The sequence below is a fragment of the Carassius carassius genome, chromosome 8 (genome assembly GCF_963082965.1).
Source record: "Carassius carassius chromosome 8, fCarCar2.1, whole genome shotgun sequence".
Lineage (NCBI taxonomy): Eukaryota > Metazoa > Chordata > Actinopteri > Cypriniformes > Cyprinidae > Carassius > Carassius carassius.
This window is the reverse complement of record NC_081762.1, coordinates 26362966-26376350: the sequence shown is the minus strand read 5'-3', so window position 1 is coordinate 26376350 and position 13385 is coordinate 26362966. Positions and strand designations below refer to the sequence as shown.

Below are 13385 nucleotides of genomic sequence, written 5' to 3'. Positions count from 1 at the left end.
ATTAAAAAAATGTTCAGATAATATATAAATATTTTCTTACTTAAAAATTGAATGTTTAGCTTTATAGTTATTATTTTATTATCTGGTTTGCAAAAATTTCCCATTCATTTTCCCCAGTTTAAAATCCCTTCTATAAATGGACGATTCTGAGGATTGCAATGTATTTCACTAGGCTTTGAAGTCTTGGTTATTAAAGTTTGCTGTCTTCTAAAATAGAAAATACACTTTTTGTCCTGAAAATAATCATTGGGTTTACTATAAAAACTGATATGTAATTATGTCAGTGTGACTTTGAAGACTTCATGTGCTCACTGTGGATAGACACACAAATATAAATATATATATATTTTTTCAAATATAACTGAAATAATTTTGATATGAATATACATTCATTGTTTTGATATTGTTTATTTTATTTTTGTTTATTTATTTATTCATGGATAATTGCATAAAAATGGAAAATCAGTTTTTTGGAATTTCTAAAGAACTTTGAAAAACAACAATTAAGTATATCAGAATGTTTTCTGAAGGATCATGTGACACTGAAGACTGGAGTAACGATGCTTAGCTTTGATCACAGGAATAAATGACATTTTAAAATATATTCAAATAGACAATGGTTATTTGAAATATAAACCTTCTGTCGGGGAGGAAGTAGATTTTGACGTATGGATTCCTGGGTCGCCCGTCTTCTCGTGAAGGCAGGTCTTTGGCGCCCAGGATAGTGAGGATGAGCTGATGTCCTGCTTTATCGTACCACAGCTTGACCTGCAGGTAGAGACAGGCTTTGTTAGGAGGTCTGTGAGGAGAGCTCACCCCAGAAGGTCCAGGGCAGACCTGCAGAGCCCCTTATGCAATGTGTGCAGCATCACATGCTTGGCAGATCTTTCCCAGAGGAACAGCACCAGCACACACCAACTACATCAAGCTGACTACCTCTCAGCTCCTCAGTCTTTAACCACCAGCTAAATTCACCACTGAAACAAATACCAAATTTAACTAGTTCTAAGCACTGAATCACATAGTTTGACAGCACAACATTTAAGGGGTCTGACTTTATACGGTCCTCAATATTCCAGGTTAAATACAGCTTCATTACTATAGATAATCATTTTAACTTGTATCTCAGTTTGTAACCTATTATTTATTTATTTCAACAGTACTGCAATTACTACAGAAAATACCATTGTACCAGGATTCAAACTGAGGGACAAGTTTCTGAAATAATCGTCAGTATGTCATTGATGGACACCAATTGACTTAAAATGGCATTGAACCCAGAATATTCTTGTCTATGATTTGTGCCATCTGGCATGTTGGGCTGCAGGTGAGAGGATGTGAACAGCTGTTTGCGTGCTGTGGATTACCCCATCCCTCATTGGCTGGCCAGGGGATGAGGGCGTGTCTGCCACAGGTCTCGTCCAATCAGATGACCCCAAAGTAATCAAAATTTGTCAGATTTACTCTATCCAAATCAAATAACATACCACACAGCAGAACAGAAGGAAATGTAACAAAATGAAAAATACTCCAACTTAGTGTGATTATCTGGTTTTAACCCAAAGCAGAATTCAAATCGAAGCAGCTTTGAAAGTCTCAGTGGCAGCTATCTTGGACCGAATTCAGCTAAAGAGTCGATCTCACACATGCATCTATTCTTACACAGTAAATAAATCCCAGAAAACAAAACCTGGTAAAAACAGGAACCGCGAAAACTGGAGGACTGCTGGATGAAAATAACTCTCAATAGGTAATCAAATTCATCCAAAAATAAAGTTAATCATTTATTTTGAAATAAATCAAAAGTTTAATGCACTTAATTGAGTAAATCATAAATATTTTTTAGAAATAATTAAATCAGTGTTAATTATTTAAATCTGCATATTTATTAATTAAATAATTAAATGCAAAGATTCCTTTGCAATATTTCAACAAACTTATAATAAGTAATTTATAATATAATATAATATAAATTATTTTGTAATGTAAAATATAATTGTTTTTATATATATTTTCAAATATTTTTCTACATGCACAATAGTATTTACTAAATTAATAAAATGAACATCACTAGTTTTATTTCCCGAATTACATTTAATTATTTCATCTCAAGCACTTCTCAAGTGTTCATTGATAGAAATTCGCAGTCTTCCCAGTATTTGCCCTTCCAGATCACTAGAGCTGAAAGAAACACACATCTGTAATGCACCTTTAGAGAGAACTCGCTATTCTAGATGGATACTTCAGTATTAATGCATGCAGCAAAGCAAAAGAAAGAGCTCAGTACAGACTAGAGCAATCCAGGAAGCTTCCATTGCAAAAACAGCAGGGGAAAGGCTTCAGTCCAAACAAATTGTACCGTTTGATTCTTCTACAGACGTACCCAGGTCTGTGCTTTTATTGCGTCAGGAAACAGTATGAAATATATATATATATATATCACTGCAGGTATAATGTCAATGATATCTTGCCAATTTTAATCTTTTTGCATTCCACATAAGAAAAAAAAAGCTACACAGGTTTGCCTAAATAGTCTTTGGTACAATTTGTTTATTATCTATGAGGTTTAGAGAAATTCTCTACATTGGAAAATGCAATATCATCTCAAAAGTGTGGTAAATAACATACTGTATCTCTTCATTGTAACACAGAACATTATATTTTATAGTACTGATCCAGACTGGGATTCATTTGTACTAACAATTGTAAAATCATGAATTTCTCATACTGACTTTAAACTAGGAAAACATATGCATTTCATACAAACTATTGTCTGTACAACATAATACAAATATAATGTCCAATGTTATATGACAAAGATGGAAAAAAACACTGATGCTAAAAACATGGCACATTTAAAAAGTTAGGGGAAAAAAAGATTTAAAAAAAAGTATATAATTCATGCAGAACTTTTCAGCCTCAGCTAGACGACCATCCAATTAATTAAGCAACATTCATACTGTAATAATGAAACAGCTCTTATGAATTGTGGTTATAAATCGCAAGGGCAATGACATATAATGTTGGGGGGGAAAAATTACATCTGAACCAAAAAGCAATGGGGAAGAAACTTTCCTGCAGTGCATTTTCCAAGTAACGCACAGAGAGAGAAAGAGAGAGAGAGAGAGGGAGAGAGAGAGAGAATAATGAAGGATTGAGAAAGACTGCCAGAAATGAAAGAAACGATTAAAAAAGGGACTGAGCAGAGAAAGAGAAAGAGAGAAGTCTGACGATGTTACCTGGACCCTAGGGACAAAAGGCGTGGTTCTTCTACTAAGGCACGGACTCTGGATAAGCAAAATTAACAAAGAAAACAAATGCAATACAACTAAACCAAAACTGCACAGAGGCACACAAATCAAAACAACCCATCTGAGAAGAGATTTAGCCTAACTGAGTGACATAAGACAGCTGTTATACAATTATCAGACTATTTCACACTCAAACATTACCAAAATCGTACAGCATTAATAAACTTAAGCCTATATGTGAGTACTGAAATGTGTCAAAACATAATTCATAATGCAACACAGTGACATATAAACTATTTTCTAAAAAATGTGATACAAAAAATAGTTCCATGTTATGTGACAAAGAATGAAGAATGTTTGTCTAATTTAAACTCCAATGTTATGAGACTTCCAATGTTAATAATAATAATAATAATAATAATTAAAAAAACAATACCACATTTAAAAAGAGAGTAAAAAATATCACTTTAAACTATTAAATGATAACCCTTAAGGTTGCGTCTAAACATTTAATGCATTGGTTGTGTTTCTCAATAACAACAACATACTGCAATAATCAGTATATGTGTGTGTTAAGTATTCTGACTTCAATATTTTAGGATAAATCTCCCTCATTCCAAACAAAAATAAAACAAATTTACTAGGGATGCACGATATTGGATTTTGGCCGATACCGATACCGATATGGATTTATTTCCATTTATTTGGAAAGAACACAAAGTCTTCCCTGTGCAGAAATAATATGCAAAATATTATTATTTGTTTGGTTAGTTTTTAACAACTTTAACAATAATGAAGGTTTTTCACAGTACTTTGAAGCGGTGGTAATAGCTTTAAATAAACTACATCAACTGCTGCATTGTTTTCACAGAAAGATGCATTTTATTTTAAGATTTAACATTTGTAGGTCGTCTAAAGCAAAAGAGCTGTAAAAAATATGATTTGGTAAAAAATAAAACATTTTACACATTACTTAATAAATCAGTATATATAAAATTATTTAAATTTGCAAGTAATCGACAAGTTCATGTAAGCTTCTGACCTTAAATTAAAACATACTTATTATTTTATGACATCATTTACCGCTTTATTTAATCAGAAATGCAGTCTAAATGTTATTTATGTAGGCTATTTTACTTTATCTTAATTAGAAGTAGGCCAGCAGCACCCCCTATAGATTAAAACTCCTTACCAAAGGGCGTTAGGACCAGGGGAAAGATGCCACTGCTGCCACTGCATGTGAAATTACTGTTTACTCTATCATACACCAAACGCATCATTCTGTACGTGCTTTCACAGATTAAATGCAGCGATCCAAACGGTGAATCTAATCACCATTCAGACAAAACTTTGCTTCAAGAATGAGCTACACTGCTGACGTGATTTAATCACTTGCGCACCCTGAGTACATGTAAGTTAACTCATTCCTCTTATCGGGAAGACATATCGGCATAACTTTTCATATCGGGCTGATGCCGATATTTACATTTAAAGCTAGGGGTGGGCGATATATCGTTTAGACGATAATATCCAAATTGTTGTCTGGATGATATGCAAAATTGGGATATCGAATATTTCATAATTTTTACAATCTGACCTCCCAAACATGAAAAGAGCTAAAGCAAGTTAAAGAGAAAACAAATAATGCACTAATGTAGTTACATTTTGCGGGGTTTGTTTGACTGTATTTTATGTTTGTTTGTTTTTTTTGTACAAAATCACATTCGTTCCTCAATGCGTAAACTGCTACTAATTTGCAATACAACTATGGAGTTCTTACCTGTGTGTTATGACGTTTCTGAAGCAACAATCCAGAAACGTAAAGAGTAAAGCCGATGTACGATTAATAAAATAGCTGCTAGAAAAGGCAAAATATGCGTTGTTTGCTTACGTCATTACAGTGTGCCCTGCGTATGTTACTCAGTCACTTGTTATCTAGCTTCGAGCGCAACAACACAAAAATGAGCGAAGAAAGCAAAAATACACAGTCATCCTCCAAACCAGTGCCAGAAGAGCTAACAGCGAGACGTGGGTCAGCTTCTTTAGCCTGGAGATGGCTTGGTTTTGACAAAAAAGACAAGCAACAAAAGTCGCCCAGCTGTAGAATTTGTCGCAAGCAGATCGCCGTATATCAGAGCGCCACAACCAACCTCTTCCATCATCTCCGTACAACACACAAAACACAGTTTGAAGAGTATGAAAGACTTTGTGCTGAACAAAACAGCACTGCTGCTACAAACACGGTCTGTGGTCCAGCAGAACCTCGGAGTTGTACTGCAGAGCAGTGTCTGTGTTCCTTTTGTCTTTTTTTATCCTCATCTTTTATATTAATATAATATACAAAAATGTTAAATTCTGTTGTGTTCTAATGTTTACATTTTGCAAAACACAATTTTTTTAAAGAGGTAGTCACGTTGTTAGTCTATTACTAATAAAGTACTGTTTTTGCAAAGCACAAAGTTAATTTATTACGTACATATATTGTACTGAAAAAGCACTGTTCTTGTATTAAAATAAATATTTAGTACAGTAACTCGGTTCATGTTTAAATCAATAATGTCTCATATCTTTATGTACTAGTAATTCCATACAATAATAGGTAAAATGCAGCAAGTCAAAAGACCAACTGGACCTTCTTTGCCAATATGCACACATTTCTTTAAAGGATTGCAAAATTATCGTCTGAATATCGATATCGAGATATTGAAAAAAAAAATCGAGATATACATTTGTCAATATCACCCACCCCTATTTAAAGCCATTATCGGCTGATTCCGATATCAGTCTGATAGTGGTAAAACGGTTACTTGATCTGTGATCCCCACAGACCATGCCCACCAGTTTGGCACACATGTGATCCACAGATTAACTGCAAAATGTAACCGTAATAAAGTACAAGTTTATCATTTGTTCGTATTTACACAAGCAAGCAGATTTTAAACAATTCCAGAGAGAAAAGACGAAAGGGAACTCGCCGTTACTCGCGCGCTGTTCTCTACGCGCACAAACGTGAAGTGCGCACATGCGTCTCAGACGGCACACGAACACCGAACTGAATTCTCTTCTGAATCCTCTGAACTGACACATACACATAAAATTATGACAAAATACCCATCTCAATAAGGTGAGCTCAGTCAGTTATGTTTCAAGTGAATGAAAACAGCTGAGAAAGAAATCGGTCAGATGTGGTGTATCATTACATTGATCATCAAACAACAAAAACAGCTGTGATAAAAATCTATATTTGATTTATTTAGTCAACACTATGCGGTGTTATTTTCCTTAATTATTAGATTTCTGTATTTGAATACTACCAACTATTTATTTAGTAACTATTTTATTTGTAACATATTCTATTTGTACTGGAATGTTCTCTTGTCTCTTTAATCATGTTTAAACTTTCTTGGTTAAACTAGTAGTATTTGCTGTGGTATATAAGTACTTTGCTTTAAGTAGTAAATGGAAAGCAAGTTAAATTGAAAGATTTTTATTTTCTTGCTAATCCAAAAAATTATCCGATCTGTGGTTCAAAAACCATAATGTGATCCGAACCGTGAGATTTGTAATCCGTTGAACCATTACAGTCAGATAATATCGTGCATCCCTAAATTTTACAAAAGCACAAACCATAATGAGACATTAAAGCATCGCCCCAGACAGAAGAACAGATACACGTCAGCGCAAAAACAGAAAAAGCACATCCATTATTATTAACAATAATCAGTATTTCCTTTTTTAACAATCTCTCCACATTTAGCACGTTTACAGTCATGGCTCCAGCCCATTTCCTTAAAACAATTAAAAGGCACAATAATGGCCAATCTGTTTCCATGACTGAAGCACTTTACTGTACTGTATGAACACCTGGGTCAAAATTACCTCGCAGACGTCTCAGGCGTACAGTTAGAGACACTGATAACGCAAATGGCGTGAATTATTCATACGCTACGTTTCAATCTGCAGGTTGATCATTCAACAATAGCATTCAACAATAGCTAGTCTTTCAAGGAAGTGCTTTTACCTTACATCCTGATCTGCAGCGCTGTGTCAGAGCAATGTCAATCAGGTAACAAGCTTGAAAACTAAGAATACATTTTCCCTGTTGGGATTCTTTCCAGGACCCGATCTGGTCTGAAGGATCACTGTCTAGCACTGACACACAAGTGTCTAGAAAACACACCTGACTAGTAAATACAAGATGCCGTGAGGTTTATGAGCAGCTGATGTGACGTTCATTTTACTGTCCATTATTTAATATATTGTTTTATTCTATATTTTTAAATATATTTTTCTAATTTTAACTTTAGAACACAGATTTTAAAATAACATTATCTGTTCAAATTGCATTCTAATGCTTGTAGCATTTAACATTACACTAACCCTGTCAAAATTAAGTATCAAAATGAATGGGATGAATAGAAATACAATTCTAATACACCAGCACAACCTAATTAGTGTGTATTTATATATATATATATAAAGGTCTGATCATTAATTTACATATTGTGCTAGTAATATTATACAAATAAAATATTGTTAATACTGAGTCCTGTGGAGTGACTCACGACATCTATTTCTAATTGCTCAATTTTTAGAGAATCCTTAAACATTTTTTACATTAGGACACCAACAGCAAGGAAATAAGGCATTTTTATGATTGTAAATTAGGAAGAGGGAGAGTTTTAACTCTTACAATTAATCAAATAAGTAATATTTACGTGGAAATGTTATTATATTTATTGTATCTGCAATGACCATGTGAAATATCTGTATTTGTCACACTGGAAGACCATTAATATTGTAATGTGTGTAAATGTACTCGGTCTGCTTCTAAAAACACTGTTCAAAAGTTTGGTGTCAGTAAGATTTTTAGCTTCTTATGCTCACCGAGGCTGCAAATGTTTGATCAAAAATACAGTAAAAGAAAAATTATATTGTAAAATATTATTACAATTTAAAACAACTGTTTTCTATGTGAATATATATTAAGATGTAAATTATTTCTGTGATCAAAGCTGAATTTTCAGCATCACTACTCCAATCTTCAGTGATCCTTCAGAAATCATTCTAGTATACTGATTTGCTGCTCAAGAAACATTTCTGATTATTATAAATGTTGAAAACAACTGTGCTGCTTGTAATTCTGGATTATTTGTTGAATAGAAAGCATTTCTTTGAAAATAATAAAAAATAATATTTTGTAGCATTAGACATTTCTTTTCTTTTTTTTTACTGTCACATTTGATCAATTCAATGCATCCTTTCTCAATTCCTTAATTTTTTAAATAAAAACAATTTTACGGACCCCAAACCTTTGAACAGTACTGTAAATTATAACTTAAATTCTTAATGTTAAAAAAGTAGTCCGTGTCCATTTGTCATCTCTGCACATGCTCTTTTAAGGTCTTGTGTGATCTTATCTATTAGAACCCCTTGGTGCTTTGATATGAGCATTGACACGTTCTGTGCAAATGAACAGTGAACACTGTTCTCCCTGAAGACATGTAACATAATCACTAAACCTCAAAGCTAGTGGCATTTCATCAGTGAAGCCCTGAGATGAGCGGCCAAAGAAAAGCACAAGAAGTGCAGAGATCAGGCACATGTGCAGACGTGTGCTGGTACTCACTGAGAGCTGTCCGGACAGATACTGAGGGTTGTCCCGGAGCATGCCAGGACTCATGGGGGACGTGACAGAGATGGACGGACCCATCTTTTGCGATTCAAAGGAACTTGAACCTGAAAAGAATCGTCAAAGAACGCTTAAATTGTTCCCCTGCTGGCAAATGCAGTGCTCAAGTATTGATCCATATTATAGATCCAAACTAGCTAAACTTACTTGATTCAAGTTGTCCATGTGTGCTCTCTGGTATTCTAGGGACATCTCTAGAAGGAAACAGTGAAGAGCATTGGAATGATAGCAGGTGTGTGTCTGTAAATAAAAACTCAGGGCTTCCCACCTCTATATCAGAAGGCTATATAAGATGGGTGACATGCTGTAGCTAAAATGTAAAGCTTTGATGAATTTAAATATAAATCCTGGTATTTATTTATATTCTCAGCAATGGTTTTAAACAATCATTTCAACCAAACAAGCCACTGTTGTCGAAAATATTAACATTTTTAAATCAATAAGTAAAATAGAGTAAATGTAATTAAAATTAAGACATCCACACTGTTTTTTTTATAAATTAATATTTATTTATATACGCCATAGTTTATAAATGGCAATATTTACAAACACTACTCCAGGCCAGAAGTCTGGGATAATTAAGATATTTCTGAAAGAAGCTATTTTCAACATTGATAATAATACAGATTTTTGTTTTAAGCTTTAAAACAGAATATCAGAATGATTTCTGAAGGATCATGTGACACAGAAGACTACAGAAATGATGCTGAAAATTCAGATTTGATCACAGAAACAAATTACATAAAAATTAACAGTTATTTTAAATTGTAATAATATTCCAAAAATAATAAATATATATATATATATATATATATAAGGTACAGCCTTGGTGAGAGACTTGTTTCAAATACATAAAAATATCATAATCATTCCAACCTTTTGACTGGCAGTGTATATTTTTACTAAAACATTTTAACGCATGAGAAATACCTCATGGGAACAGATTGAGTGATTTTTTTAAACGATTAGCTGAATCAAAAATGAACTTCCAAAATCTGTTTGCACTTTTGCTACTGAGGATCAAATCAAAGAAAACATTAAAATATTTTAATTTTTACAAACACTACTGCACTGGCGTTGGTCGGTTTTGATGAAATATAAGTCCCAAATAAAAAATCATTAAAATATTCACAGTGCTAGGTCATCTGTTCTCCCAAAGCACAGACCAGAAGCAGGACTTTCATTTCAAGCAGTGAATATGTTTGTGAGTGTGTATGTAAATATAAGCATTGATATGTTGGGCTCCCACAGGCTATCCTTCTTCATAAAGCTCTATTGTCACAGAAAATGTGCTCTGTGTCCCTGAACTGACAGGCAGAGTTTTGTAATGATCACTCACCCGATGGGCCGCGAGACCACCAGCTCCACCTGCGGCTCTGGCTTGGACTCTAGAATGATATTGTAAACTTCCTTGAATGTGGCTCCCTGTAAGACCCTCCCGTTCCACTCCAGGACCTGATCACCTGAGGAAGTTAAAGGGATAGTTCACCCAAAAATATCAATTCTGTCCTCATTAACTCACTCTCATGTTGTTCCAAACCCAAAAGACTTTCATTCAACTTCGAAACATTTTTAATGAAACCTGAGAGATTTTTTTCCCCTCCACTGAACGTTTATGCAACCAAAACTTTGAAGCTTCATAAAGTTCATAAAGACATAATAAAATAAATCCATAGTGTCAAAAAAGTTCCTTTTTTAACTTATAAACTTGAGCTCAACTGCTGCCTTAAATTTTTAAGTATAAGCAACAGAGTTAATACTAAATTAGGTCAAATGAATTGAAAAAGTTGAATTTCATGTAAGCGATAAATACGTTTTTCAAGTTATTGTAAAAATGTACATTGCCATGACTTACAGATCATGTCATTTGTTACAGTGTATGAATCGAGCAGTGTCATCAAAACAAATGAAGATATTTTTAATGAAACTCCACTGAAAGTCGATTCCACCCGAACCTTCAGTCTTCATAGTGTACAAAAAGACATGGTAAAGATAATCAGTATAAATCAAGTAGTTTAACTGCAACACAAATGATGATATTTAATGAAACCCAAGTGATTTCTATTCCTCAATTGAAAGTCCACCAAATCTTTCAATCTTCAAAAAATACATAAAGACACTGTAAATGTAATCTATACAGTATGAGGGTGACAGAATTTTCATTTTTGTGTGAACTTACCCTTTAAGTAAAAAAAAAAAAAACATAGAAAGGACCCTCTATATATTAAGCGTCCTCAAATACTGTATACTTAATCATGTGAAATTAATAATTTGATACAATGCACTTAATAAAATAAAATACTAATAAAATATGTCCTGATGTTCATTCATGTTCATTTCATGCTCTAAGTGAATATGAAAAGACGATTGGTTCACATGCTGCTTGAACTGAGGCAAAACAGTGATCTGTCAAGACATATTTAAGAGGCACAAAATGGTATTTATTGTTCAAAAAAATTACAAAATCTGAAAGCTGAGACCTAGTTTCATTTCTAGAAGTAACCTGATGTGTCTTGTCTGGCTTTGCTCCGCGATGTATTTTTTACTGTGTGAGAACATTCACACAATGTGTGTAATGTGAGAGTGGCATGGTTTGTCGGACATAGAAGCAGTAACTAAGGAGGGCAGGTTTTAGCAGGACTGTTAAAGCAGCAGCTCTGACTTCACATGGTCTCTGAATAGATGTGTTCACCTGGTCTGAGATGGCCGACAGTGTCTGCTAGACTTCCTCTCTTCACCTTCGTAATGAAAGCACAAAGTCTGCCAGACTCTGTCATCTTCCCTCCCACCACCTGAAATGCAGACGATGCACAATATTTTAAATATATTTTACATGAAGTTACCAACTTTTCAGCACAAAAGGGCCTTAAAATGTAACTATTGATGTGGAATTTAAAGGCTGAAAGTTTGACCTGTGCTATAAAGAAGAAATGATGATCCACATCAATACCATGTGTGATAACACTAAGATTGAACTGGAATTGCTGATAGCGTCATTTACAGTTTTTGCATGCTTTTCTGCATTGTTTTAATACCCCACTCACTAAAAGAATAATGCAAATCAAGCAAATGCACCCACTAAATTAATGCTAATCACAGTTTGCACAGGAAATATTGGCTCTATTCACAGAAATGTAGTCAGATAATCGCTGGAAGACGAGTGAGTGGGCAAACTTACAGGAACTAAGGCACACCACCACCAAATAGTACCTTAATTTACACTTTTGTGGGAATGGTTATTGCTTAACTGTAAGAGAAAAGGACCATCAGTAACCAGTTTATAATTAAGGGTGTAACGATACACCAATACCATGGTTCGGTTCCCAGGTTTTGAGCCACGGTTTGGTTCGGTTATGTTTGCTGTAGGGGGTAGGGTTCATAGCATGGCACCAGCAATGCGAAAGAACACTTCATTTTTAACTTAATAATAATGATAATGATAATAATAATGCTCTGTTAGTTCGTGTTAAATAATTCATTAACAAATGGGACTTGAGAGATCTCAGGTCATTAGCATGGCTTTGATCAAGTGTTCTTTGACGGTGTTTGGGCATCCTTACCTTGAGGCCCAGCAGTGCCCCCGTGTCTCTGGGCACCGTGCCATCTTTCATCCGCTTGTTTAGCACTACCCGCCCTATTAGGCGCTCTCCATCTTTGGATGGTTGCCATGTCACCGGGTGCTACGGGGTCAAAGTGACAATACACCTCTGGTTTTTATACAAGTAACCAGCATGTTACAAACATACGCACACATGCACAGGCTCAGGAAATTAAAGGAGGAGGTCAACTCTTGTTTGCTGTGGTGTAGGATAGGGTTTGATTTAATCCATTGGGAAGTGATAGAGTCAGTTGGTGTTACAGGCCAGAATGGAGTTACAAGATTGGTAAGAGAAGATGGTAACACTTTAGATTGGAGAACACTACTATTAACAAGTTGCTTGTGAGAATGCATATTACTAGCACACTGCCTGTTTATTAACACCTATAAAGCACAATGCATAACATACCTACTACAACAACTGCCTTACTGACTATTGATAAACAGCAAATAAGTAGTTTATTGAAGCGGGGAAAAAACATAACAGCTAGTCTAAAGTGTTACCGAGAAGATCTGTAAAAGAGAGTAGAGATAGAGATTTGTAACGTCAGCTGAAAACAAAAAGTTATTTCATTTTGATGAAAAATTATGAAGACAAAAACATGCACACATGAATCTTGTCAATAGGACCAAGAACACAAAGTACGTACGTACATAGGGACTAAATAAGATTATTTTTGTATTTTTCAATAAATACAATAACATTAACAGTATTTAAAAGAAGCAAAGTAAAATTCTAAATCCTTTCATCATTTTGCACTCTCTTGTCATTAACCAATATAAGGAAAAGTTTATGGAAGTTCTCAAATCTAATTCACACAGTGCATCAAAACACAATGTGCCA

The 13385-nt window shown here is 34.4% G+C and overlaps 1 protein-coding gene across 3 annotated transcripts in view; it reads right to left on the bottom strand.

Moving 5' to 3' along the window:
• The window catches only part of LOC132145655 (regulating synaptic membrane exocytosis protein 2-like), a 175685-nt gene that overhangs the window by 78142 nt on the left and 84158 nt on the right, over positions 1-13385 (bottom strand). For all 3 annotated transcript variants that reach the window (XM_059556820.1, XM_059556821.1, XM_059556822.1), the window contains 7 exons: positions 12504-12623; positions 11636-11735; positions 10283-10406; positions 9091-9137; positions 8881-8990; positions 3240-3287; positions 638-768 (listed from right to left, as the gene is read on the bottom strand). In XM_059556820.1, the coding sequence (XP_059412803.1) occupies positions 638-768; positions 3240-3287; positions 8881-8990; positions 9091-9137; positions 10283-10406; positions 11636-11735; positions 12504-12623 (680 nt within the window). The remainder of the gene's footprint in view (positions 1-637; positions 769-3239; positions 3288-8880; positions 8991-9090; positions 9138-10282; positions 10407-11635; positions 11736-12503; positions 12624-13385) is intronic.